The sequence below is a fragment of the Malania oleifera genome, chromosome 1 (genome assembly GCF_029873635.1).
Source record: "Malania oleifera isolate guangnan ecotype guangnan chromosome 1, ASM2987363v1, whole genome shotgun sequence".
Lineage (NCBI taxonomy): Eukaryota > Viridiplantae > Streptophyta > Magnoliopsida > Santalales > Ximeniaceae > Malania > Malania oleifera.
This window is the reverse complement of record NC_080417.1, coordinates 134,713,250-134,740,837: the sequence shown is the minus strand read 5'-3', so window position 1 is coordinate 134,740,837 and position 27,588 is coordinate 134,713,250. Positions and strand designations below refer to the sequence as shown.

Genomic DNA, 27,588 nt, shown 5'->3' with positions numbered 1-27,588 from the left:
AAATATTAGAGTATAAGGTTAGAGATGATTTATACCAGAGTATAGGATTGAGTTGCGATAAGGATAGGGATGGGTAGATTAAGATACCGTTAGGAATTCTGAGTTGTGTTTCGTAAACTTGGGGGCAGAAATCCCTTGATGGTCTTCTGTGTTTTTCTGAAGAAGTAGCTAGCTTCAAAAAATCATGGTAAATCCATTGATGGTGATGTTTCCGAGCAGAGAAATTAGAACTTGGAATTTGAACTCGATGGTTAGGTTGGTTGATTTAGAGAGAAAAATCTTTGAAGAAGAATAATTTAGGTGTTGTGGTTTAACGGTTTGTGGTCAACTTGGGTGTTTGATATTTAAATTGAAGTATATGGAAATGTGTGGTATGAGGTTGGTTAGTTGATTTCAGAAGTTATGGTATCGGGGGAAACCAGCAACTACCTCTAGGTAGAGGTGGACCAGTGTACTCGTTGATTTCCGATTGAGGCAGATGTTGTCAAGGGCGCAGGTATGGGTTTATGATTAAGGTAATAATGATTTAATTTGACTATGGATGATTGAGAAGTTTATATGATGATTTTATTTCGTTGTGGATAATGCAGGAATTCATTGGATAGATATTGTGATATGTGAGATGTATTGAGTTATAAATTCCTAAAATGAGGAAATGATTGATTAGTTGGTAAAAATTTCGAGAACAAAATTCTTTTAAGGAGGGAAGAATAACCTAGGGAAAAAAATAAAAAAATTAATTAATTAAAATTATTAATCAATTAAAATTATTAATTAGTTAGAGATTATTAAATTAATGTATTAAATAAAAAAAAAAGGAATAGTATGAAAGAAAAATAAAATAAAAATAAAAATAAATTAATTATTAATTAAACATAATTAAATTGGATTTATTAGATAAATAATGAAATTGATATATATATATATATATATATACACAATAATATAATATTTAAAAGTAAAGTTATAATAAATAATATATATGTATAAAGAGAACAACGCAACCCCCCCAGGCGTTCATCTCTTAGCTTCTCTCCGTTTGACCACTTCTCCGTCTTCGGGTGGTGACATGTGGTGCAACCATGCCCATGCATTCTGGGTGACGTCACTCGAAGACGTGGCATGATCTGGGTCATTTGTTGTGTGTTTTCTCTGGACGATTAGATTGCATCATTGATACGTCAGTGATCCTCACCCTATCCTCCTAAGCCAGTGGCATCTTGTCACGTGGCTGGTGATGTCATTCTGCCACGTGTCCTTACCCAAAAAAAAAAAAAAAAAAAAAGCGCCGTCCGCGTGCTGTCATGTGTCACCACAGGTGGGCGATGTGTGGCAGCCCTGCCTATTTTCCTTCCTCTTTTCCTCTCCTTGAATTGGGTCAACCTGGGTTTGACTTGGTTAAGCTCCCCTTGTACTGCCCCTTTTTCTAAAATTAATAATAAATTTATAAAAATCATTTTTAATTCATTTTAAATTCAGAAAAAATTTGAGAAAAGACTCTAGAAAAAATCACAAAAAATCAGAAAAATTATGTGAGTTATTCTTGATTCAAAGGGCCAAAAAAATAAATATTTTTAAAATCCCAAAAATAATTAAAAATTGAGAAAGATCTTTAAAAATCTTGAAAAATAGAAATAAATTCTAGAAACAAATTGCATGTCTTGTTGAAATAAAATTCCATAATAAATTTTCTTTTGAACTTGGGGGTTATGTTTTTGCATGCCCTCAAGAAATCAGAGGCGTGGGGCTTTTGTCTTTCGCAAGTCCTCTTGATATTTAAAGGTCTGATAAGGAAAACCCTTAACCTAAAATAAACTCAAGAAGCTCTTAATCCTCATTGGGATTGTTGGTGATTGTGTCTTCGCACACCTTCATGGATCCCGAGGTGAGGGCAGCTTCTGTTTTCGCAGAGTTGCCTAATATATTATGGATTGGTAATTGAAATAAGAAGGAAGAGTTTGAGTCTTAATCGGTTAATTTCAAAGGTGATTCTAGGCTAATCAGGTGCCGCCCTTTGGACAGGTGTAAAGGGGTGCTACTACCTTCCGTCTACATAACCGATTAACTGTACTCCCAAATCCAACTCGGTAACACAGATCATTGACTATCGGTTTCCTTAGACCTAGGAATAGCTTAGAGACCAACAAACTGGTAGTATCTTAAATAGGTGTTCTAACCTCACCTAGGGTAAGAATAGGTTAGTGGTGGCTCCATTGGACTATCTTATAGCCCATCTCTCACTGCATATATTCCCCTTTTTACATAATCTCGAGTTCGCCATTCGGTCGAGGTGACACGGAGATTCGAATCCAGTATTTTGAGAGTTGATCCCTCTAGGACGTTGCGACAATTTGTTCTTGAACATTGTACAATAGGTGTTGGTTAGGCCTACGTCCAATCATAGTCCAACCTGTTGGAATCTAATGCCTTTCAACCTTCCTTTTGGGACCATATTTGGGATTGGTGGAAGGAGTGTCATGTTCAAGGGTGGGAAGGTTTTATGGTGATGAAGAAGTTGATGCTTGTAAAAGAAGGGCTTCAAGCTTGGAATAAAGAGATTTTGAATGATTTGATAGGGTTAGATCGATTAGGGGAGTGTGGTTCGTTGGGAAAGGAAGACAGGGATAAGAGAGTTCACCTTTGTGATGAACTAGAAGTGCTTTTTTTAAGGGAAGAAAGGAGTTGGGGACAAAAATCTAGGGTTTGTTGGGGTAAGGAATGGGATTGCAATTCTAGGTTGTTCCATAGAGTAGCTAATGGGAGGAGAAGGAAGATTTTGATCAAAGAGTTGGAGTTAGATTTAGGTAGGGTCGTGAGGGATCAAATGCAGATTGAAAGGGGATTAATGACTTCTTAAATCCCTTTACACTAAGTGTTGATTTTAGAGAAGAAAATAATTCGCTTATTCCTTAATGATAAATGTACAGCCTTTATATAATGGAAGGAAGAAAAATTCTTTTCACTATATTCGGTAACAAGATACTGATTGCCACAAAATGAGGAAACTAGCCAAATATAGGAAACTACAAAATAGGAAACAAACTAATTGAGATATTAGGAATTTTCTAGAAACTCTTTATTCCTAAATTAACGTAGTCACTAATAATAAAATCAGAACTTGCTGCAGCGGTATCCCTAAAAATTAGGGATTGGGTATTTTTACACTCCCCCTCAAGCTAGGCGTAGATGTTAATCAAGCCAAGCTTGGTACCCAAATCTTCAAAATTCTTCCTTGGTAGAGCTTTAGTGAGGATATCAGCTATTTGATGACTTGTCGGCCTGTATAGCAAACTAACTGTCCCATTTTCTATCTTCTCCTTTATGAAGTGGCCATCTATCTCCACATGTCTTGTCGTGTCATGATGCACCGAATTCTATGCAATGTTAATAGTTGACTGATTGTCACAAAATACCTTCATTGGTTCAGAAGTGATGATTCCTAGTTTTGTCATTAGTCTTTCCAGCCATATTCCCTCACAAATTTCGAGTGCCATAGTTCTAAATTCCACTTCTGCACTGCTTCGAGAAACTATTGGTTGTTTCTTACTTTGCCATGTTACTAGGTTTCCCCACACATATGTACAGTAACCAGATGTTGACCTTGGGTCAGTTATTGATCCAGCCCAGTCAGCATCAGCGAACACTTCAATATCTTTCCTTGTGTTTTTCCTAAAGTACAAGTCTTTACCTAGTGTCATTTTAAGGTACCTCAGTATTCAGTTGACAACTTCTATATGTTATTCAGTTGGATCATTCATGAATTGACTAACTACACTAACCGAGAACCCAATATCAGGTCTGGTGTGTGAGAGATAAATCTGCTTCTCAACAAGTCTTTGATATCTGCCTTTGTTCACTAGAGCACTGTCCTTATTAGCTCCAAGCTTAGTACTTGAGTCCATGGGTGTTTCTGCTCGTTTGCACCCTAGCACTCCTATCTCTTTAAGAAGATCTAGTATATACTTCCATTGTGACATTGAAATTCCTTTTCTTGACCAGGCTACTTCCATTCCAAGGAAGTATTTTAGGCTCCCAAGATCCTTGGTTTCGAATTCTTTGGCAAGTAAGGTTTTGAGCTTGATCAGTTCGTCTTCATAATCACCTGTTAAGATGTTGTCATGTACATACACAATGAGAATCGCCAATTTTCCTGCGGTTGAGTGTTTGATAAACAAATTGTGATCTGCTTGACATTGAGAATACCCATACTTCTTCATTGTTTTGTTGAACTTGTCAAACCAAGCTCTCGGGGATTGCTTCAGTCCATAAACGGATTTCTTTAGCTTCCATACCTTATTCATAGTTGCCTGTGTTTTAAAGCCAGAAGGAATGTCCATGTAGACTTCTTCTGTAAGGTCTCCATTGAGAAAGGCGTTCTTAACATCAAGTTGGTGAAGAGGCCAGTCAAGATTGGGAGCCAATGATAGTAGATTTGCCACAAATGTTTGGAAGCTAGGTGACAAACCTTTATAAGAGACAAAGTTGTAGATTGGATGACTGGTACATGACCTCCTACCTTTGCTTAAAGCAATGGGACAATTAAGGTCATTAACAGTAGACTCATTAGTGATGAATTCAGGGCTAGTGTTACCTGGTGAAGTTTCATGTGTTCTTGCATTCGGGTTAGATTCTTGACTTTGCTCGGGAGGTGCTTGTTGCTCTAAGTCTTCTTGAATCTTCTCCTTCTGAGAATATACAATGAACTCACCATTGTTGCAGGTTTCGGACATTGGACATGAGTTGAAGGAGGTGGAAGATTTTCAGATTTTGTTTATGTTTGGTGACTGTGGTTTGGAGTAGGAGTAGGAGTAGGAGTAGTTGAGATAGGAGGGATGGTGAGTTGTGGACTTGGGTGGTTGTTGGTTGTTGTGGCATCAATATCCCACAGCTTTTATTCTCGTATGAGATTCTCCCCTTGAATATTAGATTTGGGGTAGTAAGGTTGATGTTTAAAGAAAGAAACATCCATTGAAGTGTATAGTCTTTTTGTAGCCAGGGAATAGCATTTGTACCCATTTTGGTTTGGAGAGTAACCAAGGAATATACACTTGAGTGCTTTGGGGTCGAGTTTACTTCTGTGTTGTTGGTGGACATGGACAAACATGGAGCAACCAAATACTTTGAGTGGTATTGTTGGGACAATTCGGGTGTTGGGATAAGAGTGAAGAAGGAGTTGACAAGGTGTTTGGAAGTTTTAAGACGCCGGAAGACATTTGGTTTATGAGATAAGTTGCTGTGAGTATTGCTTCCCCCCTGAAGTGTTTTGGGACATGAGTGGAAAACATAAGTGATCTAGCAACCTCTAGAATGTGTCTATTTTTTTTTTTTCCGCTACTCCGTTTTGTTGAGGAGTATCGACACATGAACTTTGGTGTATAATGCCTTGACTTTGTAGGTAATCTCCGAGAATGTGTTTGAAGTATTCCTTTGCATTATCAGTCCTAAGATTTGTATTTTGGTATGGAATTGAGTTTGAATCATTGTGTTGAAGTTTTTGAAGATTTGTCCAACCTATGACTTTTCTTTCATGAGAAACACCCAAGTGATCCTAGTGTGATCATCTACAAATAAAATAAACCAGCGAGTCCCAGTAATATTTTTGATATGTGAAGGTCCCCAGACATCCCTATGGATCATTGAGAATGGATGGGATTTTTTATATTGTTGAATTGAATAAGGGTTACGGGCATGTTTAGCGAATTGACAAACTTCACACTGAAAATCTTTTGGATTTTTATTGCTGAATAGTAAAGGAATTAGTTTTTGAAGGTATACGAAATTTGGATGACCTAGTCTATAGGGCCATAACATAACTGCACTATCATTATTGAAACGAGAAACAGAAAAAGAAAATTTTTTAGACTGATTGTTTGCCTTGTCCGAATCTATCTTGTGAGTTTGTTGTTCTGGAAGATCACCAACCTTGAGGATATAGAGCCCTGAGCACATCTTAGCATTGCCAATCGTCTTCCCCGAATTCAAGTCCTGAAATTCACACAAGTTAGGGAGGAATTTGGTAACACAGTTAAGCTCTTGAGTGAGTTTGCTAATAGAAAGTAAATTGTAATCTAAGTTTGGGACTAAGAGGACGGAGTTTAGGGTGAGGTTCTTTATAACCACAGAACCTGTTCCTGTTACTCTTGAGAGAGACCCATCTGCATTTCTGACAGAAAAATTTTCATGACATGGACTATTCAGTATTAAAAATCCTTGCAACTCCAGTCATGTGATCGGAAGCTCCCGAATCCACAATCTATGGGCTGATTTTCTCTCTTGTTGCACTGAGAGCATTTAAAAAAATTACCTTTGTGTGCCAAGGATCTGGTTCCAATGACTGAGGTATTGGATGATTGTTGCTGGTTGATCAATTTTTGCAAAAGTTCATTTTGTACTTTGCTGAATAGACTCTGTTCTGGCTTTGTGTGGTTCTCGTCACAGGAGGCCAGATGTCCATTGAGTTTGTGCCCTGTAATGGGCAGAAGATTGCCATATGATCATCCATTGCTGCCTGTGGCTGAGATTTCAGGATGGGAGGTGACTTCGGAGAAGGATTGACTTTGCCGAGCCATTGTCATCCTGTATTTTGTCATCTATCTATGGTTCAGAGGTGGCTCTGATACCATGTTGATTTTAGAGAAGAAAATAATTCTCTTATTCCTTAATGATAAATGTACAGCCTATAATGGAAGGAAGAAACCATCTGTTTTTTAAATGTAAGGTCTCTGAGGCTGTTTGGGACCAGCTCAAGGTTTGGTTGGGTTTGTCAAGGAAAATGTCTACTATTAAAGCTTCCCTCAAATGGCTTATTAAGGAAGCTAGGGGCAAGGGTATGCAGTCTATGGCCAAGAAGATCTGTTTTACCTCCATGGTTTATTTGATTTGGCACTTTCATAACAAAAGGAAGTTTGAAGGTAGTGTCACTTCGGTTGCCTCTATTATCATCAGGGTTGTTCAAATTCATGTGTATAGGGTCCTTTATGACAAATTTCCATTTCTCATAAGGCCTTTGGTGGTTTAAAATTTGTGTTATGTTGTGTGCTGGGTATGCCCAGGTTTTGACGTAATTCGTTAGAGTTGTTTGTGTTTTCTTGTGTTTGCTTCAGTAGCTTGTTTGCTACTTGGGGTATGCCCAGTGCTTCTGTACATATCCTTTTTTGATCAATACAATTTATAATTTACAGATCAAAAAAAAGAAAAAGAAAAATTCCTTTCACTATATTCGGTAACAAGATACTAGTTGCCACAAAATCAGGAAACAAAGTAATAGAGATATCAGGAATTTTACAGAATCTCTTTATTCCTAAATTAACATAGTCACTAATAATAAAATAAGAATTGCTGCAGCGGTATCCCTAAAAATCAGGGATCGGGTATTTCCACACTATGGATTGCAAGAATAGGGTGATGATGGAGGGGCTTGATTGGGAACCCATTGGGGATGAAATTGCTAATTGGTCAGAGAGGCCATTTGAAATGGAAGAAATTAGAGAGGCTGTGTTTGATATGGGTAGGGATAAAGCTCTAGGACTGGATGGTTTCACTTCGGATTTCTTTTCAAGGATAGTTGGGAAGTTCTGAAAGGAGACGTGATGAGTTTTTTGGTGAATTCCATAGGAATGGTGTAGTGTGTACGAGCATTAATTGTTCTTCCATTGTGCTCATTCCTTTAAAAAAGAAGAGAAAAATGGTCGAGGAAGGTGAAAGATTTTAGGCTAACAAGTCTAGTTACTAGCATTTACAATATCCTCAATAAGGTCTTGTCGAGGAGACTTAGTGAGGTGTTGGTGGGAACTATTTCTTTGGTCCAATATGCTTTTGTTAAAGAGAGACAAATTTTAGATGTCGTCTTGGTAGCTAATGAGGTGGTTGAGGATGTTAAAAGGAGAGGCATAGTGCTATGGCTCACATTGCTTGTGAGCTTGTCTGGTTGAAGAACATGTTGGAAGAATTGGGTTTTTCACTTTCTGAGCCTATGAAGTTGATGTGTGATAAGGAAGCTGCTCTTTATATTGCCTCCAACCCGGTCTTTCATGAGCGGACGAAGTACATTGAAGTTGATTGCCACTTTGTTCAAGAGAAACTTGTGCAGAAGCTCATTACAATCGCTTATGTTGATTCGGAGATGCAGCTTGCTGATTTGTTTACAAAGCATTGGGGGGTGCTTGTGTTAAATTCATTTGTAGCAAGCTAGGAGCACATGACATTTATGCTCCAGCTTGAGGGGAGTGTTAGAGGTTATGTATGCTTTTTAGTATTATTATTATTGTGTGTGTTAGTATGTTGATTAGTGAGAGTTAGTAAGGGTATTATTGTCATTGGAATGTATTTAATTTGTATTATAAATAGAGGAAGAGACCTATCTTCAAGTTAGGTCATTCATTTTAATCAAATCTTAACACATATGAACGAAGAAAAATAAAAAAATGACATCATAGACTATCTTGATAACCTTCTGGATTATAATGAATGGTAAAAATGGTATATAAAAAAAAATTAAAAAGTGATTTCATTTCATTTTGCTATAGAAAAATCATTACATTCTGTTCATGTCATTGACTGTTGAGTAACAGAGAGTTAGTAAATGAGACCAGGATTAAATGTCAAGGGAAGTTCATGGTATTTTTTGAGAACTCAAGGGAAATCCCTTTCTTTTTGATGAAACTCGGGAGTGGTCTGTATATTTTGCCCAATTAAATAAAGTGTGTGCGACAACATGAAAATATAGTTACCAGCTGTAGGATAGTAGTGGCTTATTACACAAGTAACTCTCATACTATCTTTTGTTTTTTCAGTAACATGTTTTCCTCTCGCAGGTAGGTAATGTTCCGGTTACTTGTAGAAAGATACCATTGCCTGCTATTGAATATGAACCACCAAGGTTTCTGAGTCATTATGTAATTGAGATATATATATATTCATTTTTATTCTACCTTCCATTTAGCGTCACTTTTAACATGGCTGTTTCCAATTTGCAGGACTAAGTCATTCAAAACTATTGAAGCATCATTGAGGGTTGATGCTATAGCTAGCGCAGGATTCAAAATTTCGAGATCAAAACTAGTCGACTTAATCAGGTACATCATATGCTGCCTATAATGAGCTGATTTTATGATTTATGATTCATTGGTAAGAAATAATTGCTTGCTTGAGGTTTTTCTAGCCTAGATAAGTGCTAAGTTTTGAACTCTAAATAAAGCTTTGAATTGATGAACTAGATTAAGACCCAAGTTTGAATTACTGAAGACTGAATGGTTAAAAGTTTTTTGGTATTTGAACATTTGTAAATTTTTATGGGATCCGCCTATGGTGCAATTTTCCACGATTGATAAATTTGATTGAAAAAAATTGCATCAACAAAAAAAAGAAGAAAAAAATCACATAATAGAAAAATTTAAAATGGGCAGATCCTAATCAGCAAAAAATTTTTTTTTTTTTGATGGATAAAAAAATAAAAAATGAATGAAAAATTTACATATCAATCTATTACAGATGAAAATAATTGCATTGCAAAAATCCATGGCATGGTTTGGCTGACAGCATTCCATGAGAGAACAATTCATAAACCAATGTCTTTAACATGGCATCAGAAAATCAGCGGATGGTATGTGTGTTTCCATTTTGATTTTTGCAGTTCCCTCTCAGATTTGAGTTTCCACTTCTCCAAACAAATTGCAGATTTGTGTTTCTCAGACCTGACATGTTTGTCTCTTCTCAAATTTGGGTTTGCAATTCAGATTTTTCTGCAGCAACAAACTGGGTAAAAAATACAAATCACAGGAAAATACAAAGAAGTAACAAAATATATATATGTGCGTATATATATATTGTTGCACATTGAAGAAGATGGATCTGAATGAAAACCCAAATCTGGAAAGGGATGAATTATAGTGACATCAAAAGCCATTGGTGAGGGAGAGGCATTGTCTGTAAATGGTGGTGATGCAAGCACTGGAAGTTGTCGTAGCTCGGGGTGTATTTGTACTTTTGTAGCCATGCAGGGTACCCATCATTGCCTACTCAGCTATTATTTCCTGAGAGAGTGCGATGAGCTCTTTTATTCTTATTCAAATAGAGTTTAAACTATGGCTAAAAGGGCTCGAGACATAATGTGTTCCCAAAAGCATGGAATTCTGACCAGCTCACTTAATAATGAACCAAGTCAAACCTAGTCTCCATTTAGAGGCAAATAAGTGCAAATAAAAGCCCCCTTAGTATTGCTGCTTACATGGATTGCGGTAATTCATTCAACCAGCATCTAGGCATTTGTAAGCATGCAATTTATTAATACTAAAAAGAGTAATTATCTGTAGCTTGAGGTTAGCAGCAGTAATCTGTTTTGGAACATTAAGGGGCTTTTTGTTTGCTCTTATTTGCCTCTAAGTAGAGGGTAAGTCTGAAGTGGTAAATGATTAAGTTACACCAGTTAGACTTGGATTTGTTTGAGAAGGCGTTTGAATTAAATCTGAAGCTCTCTTGTTCGGGTAGACATTAATTTTTATTTGGATGAGACTCAAATTTCATGCACACAATCGTCTCCTATCTCCCACAGCTGATCTCTCTCCCTCTTTCCTGTTTGCTGAGGGTGTAGGCATCCCTGCCAATGTGATGACACTAAGAACTCTTGCTTGTCTGTCAAAAAGAGAGATTCAAGCAGGGCAGTTCAATTTAAGGTATAGAGAAAGCTCTAAGCAGCTATACTTGATCAACCTGATTCAGGCACATCAATCCATGATCTTGCTTACCTCTACCACATGGATAGAAAGAGTTTCTCGCGCAAGTTTGAAATCCCCTTTCTTGAAGCTGTGGTCTTGCCACTTAGGACATTCATTCATGTCCTAGTCCGCTGGAAAAAGTTGAAGTTGATGCATTTCTCTTGTTCATGCTTGCAATTTCTTTTAATCTCTTTCTTTTATTCTTTCTTTAGTGTTGGCTCCTTTGGCCAATTCCTCCTCCATCAACACCAATGTTGGCCTAGAGCACGAATTGAGTTTGAGGGTGTAGAGGAGAAAAGGGATCTTTTCTTCTACTACGATCTTTATTTACTTATTTATTTTTCATTTTGTCTGATGGGAAATCAAACCATGAGAATAATGAATTTTTGATTTGGGGTCAATGAATTTTTGGTGGTTGATAATTTTCTTTTTCTAAAATTTTCTTGTGATGTACTTAGTGGCTCAAATTGGTTCTCAATTAGATTCACTAATTCGGAACTTGATTTAGATTTCAATACTTAACACTTAATTTTATCAAACGCCCTCTAAGTATATGTGTTGCTATGTCAATGCAGGCCAATTCCAAGAAGTTTAGAAGATCTTACTTCCTTTTAATGCCTTCTTTTATTTCAACATTTTATTTTTGTTAGTATTTTTACTAATTAGAATTTTCTAGTTCAGTTTTGTTTGCGTCCCAAGATGATGCAGCATGCTAACAAGATCTATTTGGCTTTCTAATTTTTATTGTATTTTTCATTTTTTATTGAGGGGAATTTTATTAGGATTATATCTTTGAGATTCTAGGGTATTATTTTTTAGGAATCAAGATTCTGTGGTATTATTATTTTAGTAATTTTGGTTTCTAAAAATAATTCATTATCATCCAAGCATTCTATGCCATCAAAAGGCCCTTACGTAGTAGTTTAATTCAAACTTGAATGGAGACTTAAAGTTTTTGGACATTGGTCCTAGATCATGCGTTATTAGAGAAGATAGTGATCTAGTACAACTAATAATGTTCTTGACAGGATTCGCAGTTTTATCTCAAATCTCCATGGCTGTTGATGTTTGTCAGGGTTGTCTATGAGTTTTCAATTAAATGTGCATGATTTGCTATTTTAATTTAAATCGACTTGTGCCACCTCTGCCTGCTTCTTTGCTATTTCTCCCCACTTGATCCATATTTCATAACAGCATGAATCTGAAAAAAAATAAAATAAAAAAATTGCACTTTCCAATTCCCACAAACCCTCATAGGCCCTGGACACCCTCTCCCATACTCTCCATTTGCCAAGGTTACCAGCTTGGGAGGTGGCTTGTTCTTCAGAGCTATTTGCGCCATCTTGGGAGTTGGCCTCCTTCTTCAGCCTTTTTGCAAAGATCGCCACCTTGGGAGCTGGCCTGCTCTTCAAGGCTATCTGTCAAGGCTACCACTTACCACATTGAGAGGCTGGCTCTTTATCTTGATTGGTTGAGACTTCAAAAAGATCCTTTCCTGAGACACTGCATTTTCCCTAGGTGATCACTTGACATCCTCACCACCCCATCCCCACACTGCTGCCGCCCACCCCCCGGCGGGGCGCAGTGATGATGAAGAGTAAGCTTCAAGAGGAAGGGAATGAGGAGTAATATTTTTAAGTATTAGGCCTTTAATGGCTCTCCATAGGCTTTGCACCTGGCTCTTTTGGCTGAGATATGTACATATATATATATATATAGTTGACCTTGCACAATTTTTGTGGAAGATATAAATAAATTGCAATTCTTTATTCAAATTTTAAGAAAATATTTCACGGGCTACTAAAGTTTCCTACATATAGATTTTCGGCTATCAATTTCTTATATCTTAAATTTACCTTTCAATGCTGCAAGCCTGCAACATAACTGCTATAGGCTGCCTTCTGGTCACCTTCTACCTTAGCTATGCCATGAGGAGTGGGGAATTTCATGAAGAGGTGATGAGTGGAGGTCACCACCTTCAATGTGTTCAAGCTTGGGCGTCCTAGTGACATTGTATATAAGACTAGGAAATCTGTCATCATCATTATTTGACAAAGCTTGCTCCATACCAAGGTCTTAAATTTCAATTTTGATAAAATTTCAAAGCTCCGAAAGTGAGGAAATTTAGATGCCAATTTTGATTTAGATTTGAATAACCGATAGAAATTAGTTATACAGCATTGAATTCTTTTATGAAACTTTTAATAAAGTAAGTTTTAGGATTAATATGTTATAAATTAAATACATCTATATTGTATATGAGGTGCAATAATTGTAAAAATATATATAGTATACATATTCAGTTAATATAAATGAAATTAATAAATCAATTAAATATTTTTTATTATACAAATAAAGATAATTTATACATGACTAGTTAAATAAAATGTTTTTGCTAATATATAAATTTAATTTTTATATAATTTCAAAAGCCCTTGATAATATTTCGTTTCAATAAAAAAAATAAAATAAGTTAAAAAAGATTTTTTGCTTTGCATTTAAATCTCTCATTTGAATTCTAAGGAAATTCTATTCTATGGTTAAAATTTTGACAAATTTTGCTAAAATTTTGAGAGTTAGATAAATTTTGGATAATTCGGTGAAATTTCGACGGAAATTTTGTAAGATGGAAATCAATTGCCATTTTTGATTTTAAGGGTGATGAAAATCGGAATTTCAACAATTTCTTGGAAATTTGAGACTATGCTTCATGTTGTCATACGAAGCGAAATCATCCCCAAAGGTTGTGCCATGTCTCCTTTGAATTCAACTAGAGGGGTCCTGGTGTGTTCATGAAGAAGACCTCACCAAATCCTTAACCTCTGATGAATTTTGGTTGGGCGTGAGGCAGTCTCAGGCATCAATGTGAGTCTGGGGAAAAGTGAAAATATTCTGGTTGGGGGCAGCACTTGTGGGCCTCTCCTTGGTGGACTTTTGGGCTGCAAGATGGGGACCTTCGCCGTTAAGCAACTCAGTCTCCGTCTTCGAGCCAAATTTAAAGACAAAGGAGCTCGGGATCCCATAATTGAAAAGTTCGAGAAAAGGTTGGTGGCTGGGAAAAGGAACTTCTTGTCAAAAGATGGGAGACACACTCAAGAGCACCTTGACCAATCTCCTTGTCTATTATATTTCCCTTTTTCATTTATCTCTATCAGTTGCTAAAAGCTTGAAGGAATTCAACGAGATTCCTTTAAGGGAGCTTGGGTAAGGAATTTAAATACGACCTTGTCAAATGGGGGATGGTTAAAACTATTTATTTGGGAGGCTTGGGGATGAAACCCCTCTCTACTTTCAATGAAGCCCTTCTATAGAAATGGCTATGGAGATTCATGAAGGAACAAAATCACCTTTGGCAGGGATTCATTGCTTCTAAGTATGGGCTCCAGTGCAATGAATGGATCACTTACGCTAGAAGAGGATTCTATGGAGTTGGAGTTTGGAAATACATGAGGAAAAAGGCTGGGACGATTTTTTCCCTACACCAGCTTTCAAGTGGGGAATGGGGACATTGTTTTCATTTGGCACGATGTTTGGTGTGGCCAAATGCCTATAAGTGCTAAATTTCCATCCATTTTCAGTTTAGCTTGTGATGAGGAAGCCCTCATTAGTCAATATCTTTAGATTTCAGATCAAAGGACTTTTGGAATATTCCCTTGATTAGAGACATTGCTGATTGGGAAATTGATCACGTCACTGACTTTACAGGAGTTTGTATAAGCTTCGGCCTTTTTTACTGGAACATTACTGATGAGCCAAAATGTTTTATGGACAGAAATGGTAGCTTCACAGTCAGATCCTTTACAGGAAGCTCTTCTGACTGGGAACAAACTGCAGCAACACCCCTTGGAATCGCATCTGGAAAACAACAGCCCCCACAAAGGCTGCTTTCCATGCTTGGGAGGCAATGCATGGGAAGGTTTTAATCCATGATAACTTGGAAAAAAGGGGGCTGTCCCTTGTCAATAGTGTTGTCTATGTGTGGTTAATGTTGAATCCATAGATCACATCCTCCTGCACTGCCCCTGGACCAGGAGCCTTTGGAGCATGGCCTTTTCCTTGACCAGGCAGCAGTGGGCCATTGCCAGCTCTGTGGTAGAGGAGTTATGGGTCTAGCAAGGTACCTGAGCCACTAAAGAGAAGAGGAAAGTTTTGACGCTCACCCCACTTTCCATCTTTTGGTTTTTTTGGAAGGAAAGAAATAGGAGAGCCTTTGAATGATCAGCTACACCCTTGCAAATTAGTGTAAATATTGGTGAATTTCTATTGTTACTAGGTGGCCTAGTGAGCTGTTTTTGAGTGACCCTCATGTAATTTTTGACTTTTGTGACACCCTGCAGTGTGGGTGATCCTTGTTTTATTTGTTGTACTTGGTTGGCATACCTTTGATGCCCTTTTATAAAGATTTTATTTGCTAATAGAAAAAATCTATTTGGATCCTCTTCACCTTGTAGTTCGCAATCATCAAGGATACCACAAAGGCATCATCATGGTACACCTGAATGCCGTTCATATCATCCTTTGTGAAGGTTATGGCTTCCTTCTTATGTGGAATAGTTGGCAAGCATGCCTTTTGCAGGTTATTCCACTATCTCCTTTGCCATCTGGCCTCTAAAATCACAGAATTTCTCGACTCTTGAGCAACTGGTTCCTCCATTTTGCGCAGCTGCCAAAATTTTGTTCTTTTCTCCAAGATCAATCTCCCCTTCTTTACAAATTTGGAGGGATGACCTGGTCGGATCAGACTTCAATCTCGGTTTTTAGATGAACAAAATCTTCTCTGTCATGATTGTGGTTCGCATGGTATTTGCAATATTTTGCAGTATTGTGCTTTTGTTCGAGGGCTGTCATTTTTCCTGGCTAGGTAACGTAATTTTATCCTTCTATCTGCATTAAAACACGAGCATGAGTTTTATTTAACAGGGTGCAAGGTTGAAACTTAGGTCGATGTGCGACTTCCTCAGCTGTATTAGAATGCTTCGGGATGTCCCTCTTACCATGATCTATTTACCTCAAACACATATCCATATAAAAGGAAAAACTATCCATATACAAAAGATATACCATGATCTAACTTTTTCACCTTTACCAACTTTCAAGTTAAGCTAGTTTTGCACGGAACTACAACGCATGCATTATGTGATATGTTATCTTCAAAACAAAAAAGATATCTAGAAGTCCTCTCATTTTCATAAAACAAAATAAACTCTAAACTATTTATAGACAACTAATGTCTAATGTGCATCATCATCCCATTCCCTTGGTGTGAGTGTGAGGTTATCATCATCTCTTCATCGCCATCAACTTCATCGTCTACCACAATTATTTTTTCTCATTCCTCTTCTTCTTTATCCCCTTCCTCATTATAAATCATTGACTACCTTGTATAACTTTCTAAATGACCTAAACCAGAATGACATCCATTCGTCAACCTTCTTCAATTTATGGGGAAGGGTCCTCTTAATATGGAACATTGGATGCAAATTCTTCCACCTGAACTTCCAACTATCAAGGGGACGAAAAGCTATGTGAAGTAAAAGAAGAAAGGGTTGCCGACTGCATCTTCTTAAACATTTTGCCTTTTCCTCTATGATCAAATCTCAAGTTCCTTGGTTGTACATAATCGTATGACATTATAAAATTATTAGAATATAACACAAGGACTTTTAGAACTCCATTCATAAACTAATCACTTAGAGAGTAGCAAATATAAAGTCTTAGTCATACTACTCATACCTCTTTTTCTTTTCTTCCTATATCCAGCTCCTCTATCTTCAAAGCACTCATTGACATCCATCTATGAAATGTCTTTCAGATGGGGGCCTTTCTTTTCAGCGATCCATTCATAATCCGATTCCATATCCAAATAAACGAATAGGATCATATGTCTCCCCATTTTGTTGCCTCCTTGCTTGCCATAGGTCTAGTTTAGTGTTGTTTTTAGTAAATAAGAGTATTCAATCTTGTTGTTCCAACAGATTCCTTTTTTGGTGTGAACATGGTCAAATGTGTCCAATTCCACTGACATTCTGTGGCACTACATATAAGGCTATGGACTCGTATTCCAACCCTGCGAAGCTCGTTGCACTCCTCTCCATAAATCTCTCACCATAAAGCTATATATATGATAAAATAGAATGAACAAACACCATATCGTATCTATGCTTTTAACTAAGAAAAACTAGAAGTTGAAAAAATTATCATAAAGGCAACTATTAAATCAATATAATACCAAATTGTTTCTTGTCTCTTTTTAGAGTAGCCATCTCCAATTATTGATCAATCTTGATCCTTGTTTCAACATACGAATCATAGTTACCTGGAATGCTTTGCTTTTTGGGTTCTGGCATGTGTGTGGCACAGGGTATGCTACTTAAGAGGCGTGCAGTTCCTTGGGGAGGTCAGCGGGTAGGCTTAGACTAAATGCTTTTTTTTGTCATCATACACTTGAACCACTATGCTGGATCCTAGTATGTTTTGTAAGTTTTTGATGTGGGAACTGGGAGGATTGACTGATTGAGTGTTCTGTTGCTGTATCCCATAGTCCACTGCAGCTTCTCCTTTTATTCTTCTTGTCCTACATTGGTTGAATAGAAGAAGGGAACTTCTCTGACTTCCTATAAAGGCCCCACAGTGCTCTTCAACTGTGGACCTCCAGGTCTTCGATTGACTTGGGCTGAGACTTTGGCTATTATAAAGCATTAAGTCTTGGCCTTAATGGACTTGATTTGTATAGTTGATAACTTTGAAAACCGAAAATAACTGAACTAAATGTTGAACTGACAGATTGCGTTCTTCTTAAGCTCATGGTGTGCAGTCCGGTTGCAGTTCAGTATTTTTACAAATCGAGCAATTTGGTTTGGTTGTTGGTTTAGGCCATAACCGAGATGAAGAAAACCAAATTCACCCCTATTTATTAATTATCAATAATTTGCAATTACAATTTTTCTTTTACAAATTTCAATTAGAGAAACATAGCTATATCACTATTATTCTTAAATAAACAATAATAAATTAGTAAATTAACTTATTTGAAACTAGTATCTTAATTTTTTAATACTATTGTACTACTAAGTGAACAGATTGTTGGATTTTATAAATAGACAAATTGACGTAAAAAATTAAATTTAATAACAACTTAATGCACAAAAATAAAAATTAATTATTTTTTTGATAGCAAAAGAAAGTCATTAGACAGAAAAGGGGTACAATCAGGAGAAGAGACACCTCCTCAACAAAGTCTGGAAACCCCAAGGAAAACAAAAAAAGAAAACCAAAAGATGTAAAAAACAGCCCAAGAAGGCAAGAAATCAGCACATTCTAAGAAGTCAACAAAGCAAGCCAATCCTGCTTAATATTTGAGAAGCATATTGCCATGTCCCTAATTTTTGGCACATGACCAGCCGTGACTCCATGTAAAATTCAATGGGGTCACTAGGCCTAGGCAAGAATTTGTTTTACAAATCATCATTTGGAACTAAGTTAAAAGCCAATTAAGAGTGAACATTTGTTGAAAACACAAAACATATATATATGTATTTCATAAGCAACTAAAAACGTTTTTCATTCAGTAACAAGCTCTTTACATTGGGCTGTACTTTCCACACAACATTTTTCTCACTTCCTAGTCTACATACATAAACGCCCCAAAACTGAACACACGCTTTGTATCTTTATTGTCTTCCTGCCAACCTGTAATACATGTCAAAATGTTAGTATCTTGGAGAACCTAACAAATGGAGCTCTCCTTCAGTTTGAACCTAAATTTTAAGGAATAGGGCGAGCAACCACAAGCTCAGTAGACATTCTTAAACCACACCACCCCCCCCCCCCTCCCCTCCCCTCCCCTCCCCTCCCCTCTTATTCAAATAAGGATTTCAATACTTAAAAGACAGGATTTCTTACATGTATGCATGATCATGAGCTGCATGAACACACTCTTTATTCAAAGAAATATGCATGAACACACTCTTTATTCTAGGCAATTTGTTCATCTAAAGTAGCCATCGCAAAACATTCAAATAGCATGCATTTACACATTTTTTTTTTTCCGACATAGGAGTGCCATGCCAACTAAATGCACCATTTTATCTCAAGCAAGTGCCAAATTCCAGCTTGGCCAACCACTGCTTAACGTGGAAATACTAACAAGTGCTAAATTCTTGCTTGGCCAGCCATTGCTTAACACAGAAATACCCTCTGGAGGTTTAGGGCCTTCACCCGAGGGAGACACAATCCCTGCTTGCTCTAATTCCACTATATCATAACCACAACACATGGTGCCATCTATTTCACGCAATAACAATTCAACATACGCATACACAAGCTTGCCATAGCAAGTAAAACCATCGTCCTTACAAAAGGAATATCTATCACATGAAAAATTTCCAACTAAACAAGATGCAACTATGATAACCAAAGAAACACATATGTATTATGCAGCCATATCAAGTAAGTAGAGATAACAACTTAAATCTTCCTTATTAGGATTCAACTTTATACAAGTTTCTACCCTTGTTTCCTTTAAATACCCAAAATCCCTAGGTGGATAAATGAAAATTAAGAACACTTACCTTGATTTTCAGCTTCTTCTACTTAGTTTAAGATCCCTATGAATTTCCTGTATTATGTCTTGACTCTGAATTTCCCTGATTTTCTGCAGAGTTATCTCTCCTCTCCTCTCTCTCTCTCTCTCTAACTAGGGTTTTCAGCAAGAGTTTTGGGGTATTCTTTTCTATGCTTGGGCTGTTTTTCAGGCTGGAAAAGTCAAGACAGCAGCTGGACACATGGTAGGACCATAGCAGCTGGTGGCAACAGGGGTCCTGCAGTGCTAGCAGCTGTGCGCTAGGTGTCTGCTGCTGGTTTTTCAAAACTGCCAGGTGGAGGTTGCTGGTTTTTAGTGCTGCCAGGTGTCACACCTGGTGTCAGCATCCCCCATCTTTTTTTTTCTCTCTCTCTGCCCCAACTCTTATGCTATTTATGTTTTAGTTTGACCCTCGTAATTTGCTTTCATCTAAGCCCCATCCTACCACTAATAAGTCAAATGGAATTTCCTATATCAGTTAATGCAACTCAAATAAATGAATGGCATGGCTAGTATGAACTTGTTTATTGAAAAACAAAACAAGTCATGCTAATTTATCAAAATAGTTTAAATTTACCGTGGCCTAAAGGGTATGGCAACTCTCTCCCCCTTAAGAAATTTCATCCTCAAAATTTCATCCAACCTTAGGCTATAAGCAAATGAGGATGTCTTTCAGCCATGTTGATTTTTGATTCCAAGGTTGCTTCTTCGATGCCATGGTGTTGCCCTAGTACCAGCAAAGGAATAACCTTTTTCCTTAAGACCCTTTCCTTCTTTCCAAGAATCTGGGTAGGATTTTCTTTATAACTGACATCCTCCTTTAATGGGATATTGGACCATTCATAAGCATGGCTCGGATCTGGTTTATGCTTTCGAAGCATCGAGAGTCGAGACATGGAAAACATTGTGAATATGAGCTAATTTAGATGGCAACCTCAATTTATATGCTGCTTTCCCAACTCGTTTGACAATTTGAAACGGCCCAACATAATGAGGTTGTAATTTCCCCTTCTTCCCAAATCTAAATATTCCCTTTCGAGGTGACACCCTTAGGAATACAAAATCTCTGACTTCAAATTCTAGTGGCCATCTTCTTTTTTATCAGCATAACTCTTTTTTCAACTTTAGGCTGTGACGAGATGATTTCGAACTTGCTTAATTTTTTTAGTAGTTTCTTGAATTAAATTTGGACCAAGCATTTGATTTTTCCCTATCTTTGCCCAACACACCGGTGATCTACAAGGTCTCCCATATAGAGCTTTATAAGATGCCGTATTTATACTTGATTGTAAATTATTGCTTTAGGCAAATTCTACTAAGGGCCCTCAGCATATCCTCTAAAATTTGAATTACCCTTTCAGATTGGCCGTTTGTTTCAGAATGATAGGCAGTGCTGAATTTTTATTGTGCTGCCCATAACCTTTTGGAAACTTTGTCAAAATTAAGCAGTAAATCGTGTATCTTTATCGGAGATGATGGATAACGGAATCCCATGTACTCGCGCAATTTATTTTATATACAACCAAATTAGCCTTTTGAGTGATTCTAAAGTCTTGATGGGTAAAAAGTGAGCTGATTTTGTCAACCTATCCATAATAACCCACATGATATCATGACCAAGAGTAGTCTTTGGCAACCCTGAAACAAAATCCATTGTTACCTCATCCCACTTCCATTGTGCTATTGGTAATGGTTGTAATAAACCCACAGGCTTTTAATGTTCAGCTTTCACTGGTTGGCAAGTTAGACATTTTGTCACAAATTCTCTCACACCCTTCTTCATACTTGCCCACCAAAATTGCCTTTTCAGATCCCTATACATCTTAGTGCTACCGGGATGGATTATGTATCTAGAACAATGTGCTTTCCGCAAGAATTCCTTTTTCAAATCATGTGGAACACAAAGCCTACCCGTATAACAAAGTCCTCCATCAGAAGATTTTGTCTATTCTTCAGAGTGTGTACCCTCTTCTATACCTCTCAATATTTTCTAAAATTGAGGGTCTTGCTCATCCTCTAATAATTTGCTCCAACAGAGTTGTTTGTGCCCTTAAGTTATATATACGAACCTTATCTCTTTGAAGGGTTGTTTGCAAGTTAAATGAATCTATTGTCTCCAACATCTTCCACCTTGAATTTTCAAGTTTGCCAATGTATGTCACGACTTCCTGCTTAGTGCATCTGCCACAACATTTGCCTTACTAGGATGATAATGGAGTACGAAGTCATAATCCACCCATCACCATTTCCTTAAGTTCAATTCCTTCTGAGTAAAGAGATATTTAAGGCTTTTATGGTCTGAATACACTTCAAATTTTGTCTCTATACAAGTATGAACACAATAATTTTAACGTAAACACGACAACAACCAATTCCAAGTCATGCATTGGATAATTGCGCTTATGTGGGTTTAATTGTCATGATCCATATGCAACCACCTTTTCCTTCTGCATCAGCACATATCCTAGTCTATTCAAGGAAGCATCTATATATACTACATAGCAATCCTTGTTGTTTGGAAGAGCTAGTATTGGGGTTTTTGTCAATCGTTGCTTTAATTCTTGAAATGCTCTTTCACATTCTTTGCTCCACGCAAATTTCTCTTGTTAGCTTAGTCAATGGCATAGCTATTCTGGAAAAAATTTGCACAAACCTGCGATAATACCCTGCCAAACCCAAGAAACTACGAATTGCAAGTGTAGTTCATGTTCTTCTTGAGTCTTTGAATATATCAAAATTTCATCGATAAAAACTATTGATCTAGGTATGGTTGAAAAACTCGATTCATCATATCCATAAATAGGGGTGAACAAAATTTATCGAAAAATTAAAAGTCAGATTGAAATCGAACCATTTAACAATTCGGTTCGGTGTTTCGGTTTTGGATTTTATGAAAACCGACTTTCGGTTTCAGTTTCGGTTTTATAAAAAAACCGAACTGAAAAACCAGAAAACCGATTAATATAAAAATAATTTTTATAATATACATATATTCATATATATATAACCAATTTATATATAAATAACTTTAATAATATGCATATATATATATGTGTGTGTGTGTGTACGTATATAATATACATGTATAATATACGTATATATATATATATATATATATATATATATATATATATATATATATATATATATGCATATAAAGAGGTGTATGATTAAGTTGAAGTTTTTTCATATTTATAAAGAAGGAGAGGCAGCACCCACTTCCGTTTTTCCAATGTGGGACAACTAAAGAGGGAACAGTGAGAGGATTGGAGGGGGGAATTAAAGAGCTGAAGAGGGGAGGGGACCATTGTCTCTCATCGGTTGGAGGAAAGAGGGGAAATCCTTCCCCCTCTTATAAACGCATGGGCTGGGTGGGTGAGGCTTTTGCACTCAATTTGTGGGCTAGACTTGTCTCTTAATTGATGAGCTGGGCCTACTTAACTAAGCCCATTTGTTTTAGGTATTTGAATATTTTGTAGGTTAGCAACTTAAAGCCCATTTTTTTTAGGCATAAAATATTTGTTTTTTGGCCTAATATTTTTGGCCCACCCTTAGTTGGGTCTTTAAAGTTGAAATTTTTTGTTTAATAACCGGAAAAACCGAACTGAACCGGGAAAAAACGGCTTTTGGTTTAAATAAACCGTCGGTGTATGGTTCGGTTTCAGTTTGTGTAGTTTAAAAACTGATTAGTTCGGTTCGGTTATTGGTTTTGTTTAAAACCGAACCGAATAGAACCGATTACACTCCTATTTTATAAAGATGGTTGTGCATTGGTAACCCCAAATGGTAACACAAGAAGCTTATAATGACCATATCATGTACGAAGTGCCATCTTTGGGATGTCTGATTCTCGAATTCTTCGTTGATGATAACCTGATCGCAAGTCAATATTCGAAAAATATTGGGATCCTGCCAATTGATTGAATAGTTCATCAATTCTTGGAAGTGGATACCGATTCTTGATAGTAACCCGATTCAACTTCCTATAATCAATGCATAGCCTTAAATGCCCATCATGTTCCTTAGCAAATAATACAGGTGTACCTCATGGTGATACCCTAGGTCGAATAAATCCCTTGTTGAAGAGATCTTGTAGTTGCACCTTAAGTTCCCTTAGTTTAGTTGGAGTCATTCTATATGAGGTAGTCAATATAGGTTCTGTCCCTGACACTAAATCAATAGTAAACTCAATCTCTCCCTTTGGAGGCAGTCCTGGTAAATCATCTGGAAAAATATCTGGAAATTCATCAACTATAGGCAAAGAAGCTTGGGTTTCATTAACTTGTGTACTTTCTTTGATTGCTGCTACAAACCCTAGACATTTGCCAAAATTCCATCCTTTCACAAGCAACCTAGATACAAACATGAGTCATGATAGCTTCTTATTTTGGTCTCCATGGAAGGAATCTATCGCTCCATTTGGATCTTTGAGTACTACTTTCTTTTTGAAACAATCAACAAATGCATGATAAATGGAGAACCACTCGATTCCTAGGATTACATCATAATCCATATTACCCATGTTTAATAAGTCAATAGGGAAGTCATGTTCATCAATATGTAAAATGCATTTTCTACATATTTTGTTCACATTTATAGTTTTCCCCATAGGTGAAGCAACACACAAGACACTACGCAAATGTTCAGATTCTAAACACAACATATTAGCAAAGGATGTAGAAATGTAGAAGTATGTAGAACCAGAATCAAATAAAACTCTTGCCCAAGTGTAGTGTAATCATGGTCTTAAATTTCCACGAAATTGTTGAAATTTTCGTCGAAATTTGTGGTTTCTGTTACCCTCGAAATTGAAATGGTAGTCGATTTCTATCTTGCATAATTTCCGTCAAAATATCAATGAATCATCTAAAATTTATTGAAATCTCAAAATTTTAGCGAAACTTGTCAAAATTATAACTATACAATGAAATTTCCTCGGAATTCAAACGAGAGATTTAGGAGTGAAATGAAATTTCTCTCTTAATTTATTTTATTTATTTTTATTGAAACAAAAGATATTTACAAGTGCTTTTGAAATTATATGAAAAATAAACTTGCAGCAACATTTTATGTAATCATTCATGTCTAAATTATCATTATTTGTATAATAAATAATATTTAAATGATTTATGAATTTCACTTGTATTAACTGAATATGTTTAATGTACATTATCTTACAAATATGTTTGATACACATACTATATTATAACTTTTCCACCTCATACACAACATAGATGTATTTAACTTGTAATATATTAGTCCTAAAACTTACATTATTATGTTTGTTAACCATTTCTAAAGTTTCACGAAGAATTCCATGCTTTACTATTGATTTTCGTTATCTTTTTTGAATCAAAATCAAAATTGACATAGAAATCGAACTTTTCGTACTTTTGGAGCTTCAAAATTTGAGTCGAAATTGAAATTTAAGACCTTGAGTGTAATAGAATCATGCCTTCCACCATAGCATTACTTGCCTCCTCATTTGGTAGCTCTCCATGATGCCCATGTTGGGGTGGTGCAACGACATAAAATCTTCCTTGCACCTTATTCCACAACTCCTTCCCCTTTCCTCTATATGAAGCTTCAACCTTAGATGGATTTGCAGGAGTATCCAGTTGGGTTGGTTGTGCTGAATTTCAAGGAAAACTCAAACCTGGGGAAGGATATGGTTGATAAGGTCGGGGCGAGAGAACTGAGTTGCTTGTTGTTGTTGTCTTTGTAGTATCACAGGAGATTGAGAGGTAGGACACTCCCTCCTTATATGCCCTTCTTGTCCACACTCATAACACTTTATAACCCTATGAAAGGGGCGACCGATTTGAGCACTGGTCTATGGTGTTGGAGAGACTTTTGGCTTCTTTCCAGCTGATCCGGATTGGCTAAATGAAGACCTCTTCTTCTGGTCATAAATTTTCCGAGCGTCTTCAATATCTTGCTCCATCAAGGCAGCTCTTTCCACTATTTTTCCAAAACTCTCAATCCCTAGAGCCACAAGTTTAAACCTGATAGTAGGTCTTAGTCCCCTTTCAAACTTTGAACCTTCAATTCCTCTGCGGACAAGTTCTAGTCCAAACCGTGATAATTCAGCGAATTTGCTTTCATATTGGCTAACAAACAAGTTCCTTTGAGTCAACTGCATAAGTTCCTGTAATTTGGTTTCTCGGAATGCCTTTCGAAAATATTTCTCATTGAAAATTGCTTCAAAGTCTACCCAGCTCATAGCTTCAACATCTCTTACCCGTTGCACAGATTTCCACCAATGGTCAGCCTCACCCTCAAATAGTGAACTTGCAATGATGACTCTATACTCATCTGGCATTCTAAGCATATAAAAAAGTTTCTGGAACTTTCTGCAGCCAATTTTCTGATTCTAGGGGTTCTAAGTTCCCTGCAAAGCTGGGAGGGTTTAATTTCTTAAACCCCTTCAGAATATGCATTTGTTTTCGGCAATTGTTTCTTCTAGCTCTTGCTCCGCCGTTGGCGGTTGATTCAGCTGACTATCATAGTTATTTTGCCGAGTCGACTGATTATTTTGATTCATTATAGCTATAGCTTGATTAATAATCTGTAAGGCTGTGTAAATTTCTTCTAAACCCTCAGATTCTCTTGGAACGTTCTGCGTCGAATCGATACCCTGCTGTGGTGGGGTTGAAGAACTTGGACCACCCCTTAGTCTCATACTCCTTGAAGGAAAATAAAAATATCAAGTGTTCTCACGAAACCATAAAATATTTCCATGGACATGTAGTCGTTGACTAAGCTACACAACTAGCTGTTTTATTATACTTATGCATTTGCCTAAATCTACTTAACATAGTTATAAATGACCTAAGCAAATGCAAGTCAAGGACCCACCCACACGCTACTCAAGTTAATATTATCATGCTCTCTCTCTTTAAGTAAGGCCCAATGTAACCAAAGCTCTGATATGGCTCTGTCACATCCCTAGTTTTTGGCACGTGACTGGCTGTGACTCCATCTAAAATCTAATGGGATCACTAGGCCTAGGCAAGAATTTGTTTTGCAATTCATCATTTGGAACCAAGTTAAAGCCAATTAAGAGTGAACATTTGTTGAAACACAAAACATATATATGATTTCATAAGCAATAAAAACGTTTTTCATTTAGTAACAAGCTCTTCACATTCGGCAGTATTTTTCATACAACATTTTTCTCACTTCCTTGTCTACATACATGACCGCCCCAAAACTGAACACATGCTTAGTATCCTTATTGTCTTCCGGCCAACCTGTAAAACATGTCAAAATGGTAGCATCTTGGGGAACCTAACAAGTGGAGCTCTTCTTCAGTTTGAACCTAAAATTATTAAGGAATAGGGTGAGCAGCCACAAGCTCAGTAGACATTCTTAACTCTCCCTTATTCAAATGAGGATTTCAATACTTAACACAGGATTTCTTACGTGTATGCATGATCATAAGGTGCATGAACACACTCTTTGTTCAAAGCAATATGCATGAACACACTCTTTATTCTAGGCAATTTGTTTATCTAAAGTGACCATTGCAAAACATGCAAATAGCATGCATTTACACATTTTTTTCCCCCAATATAGCAATGCTATCCCAACTAAGTACACACTTTATCTCAAACAAGTGCCAAATTCTAGTTTGGCGAGTCACTGCTTAATGCAAAAATACTAGCAAGTGCCAAATTCCAGCTTGGCCAACTACTGCTTAACACGGAAATACCCTCCGGAGGTTTTGGGCCTTTCACCCAAGGGAGACACAATCCCTACTTGCTCAAATTCCACAATACCATAGCCACAACAACACATGGTGCCATCTATTTCACACATTAACAATTCACCATACGCATACACAAGCTTTGCCATAGCAGGTAAAACCATCATCCTTACAAGAGGAATATCTATCACATGAAAAATTTCCAATTAAACAAGATATGCAACTATGATAACCAAAGAAACACATTTGTATTATGATGCCATATCAAGTAATTAGAGATAACAACTTAAATCTTCCTGATTAGGATTCAGTTTTATACAAGTTTCTACCTTTGTTTCCTTTAAATACCCAAAATCCCTATGTGAATTAATGAAAATTAAGAACACCTACCTTGATTTTCAGCTTCTTCAACTTCAACTTAGTCAAGTTTCCCTTAGTCAAGTTTCCCTCTGAACTTCCTGTATTTTCTCTTGATTTTTCTGTTAATTTCCCTGATTTTCTGCAGAGTTATCTCCCCCTTTCTCTGCCCTCTTTCTCTCTCTCTCTCTAGAACTGGGGTTTTCAGCAAGAGTTTTGAGATATTCTTT

At 36.8% G+C, this 27,588-nt stretch overlaps 1 protein-coding gene across 19 annotated transcripts in view; it reads left to right on the top strand.

Moving 5' to 3' along the window:
* The window catches only part of LOC131159661 (uncharacterized), a 100,956-nt gene that overhangs the window by 36,553 nt on the left and 36,815 nt on the right, over positions 1 to 27,588 (top strand). For all 19 annotated transcript variants that reach the window (XM_058114752.1, XM_058114865.1, XM_058114872.1 and 16 more), the window contains 2 exons: positions 8,814 to 8,878; positions 8,976 to 9,074. In XM_058114752.1, the coding sequence (XP_057970735.1) occupies positions 8,814 to 8,878; positions 8,976 to 9,074 (164 nt within the window). The remainder of the gene's footprint in view (positions 1 to 8,813; positions 8,879 to 8,975; positions 9,075 to 27,588) is intronic.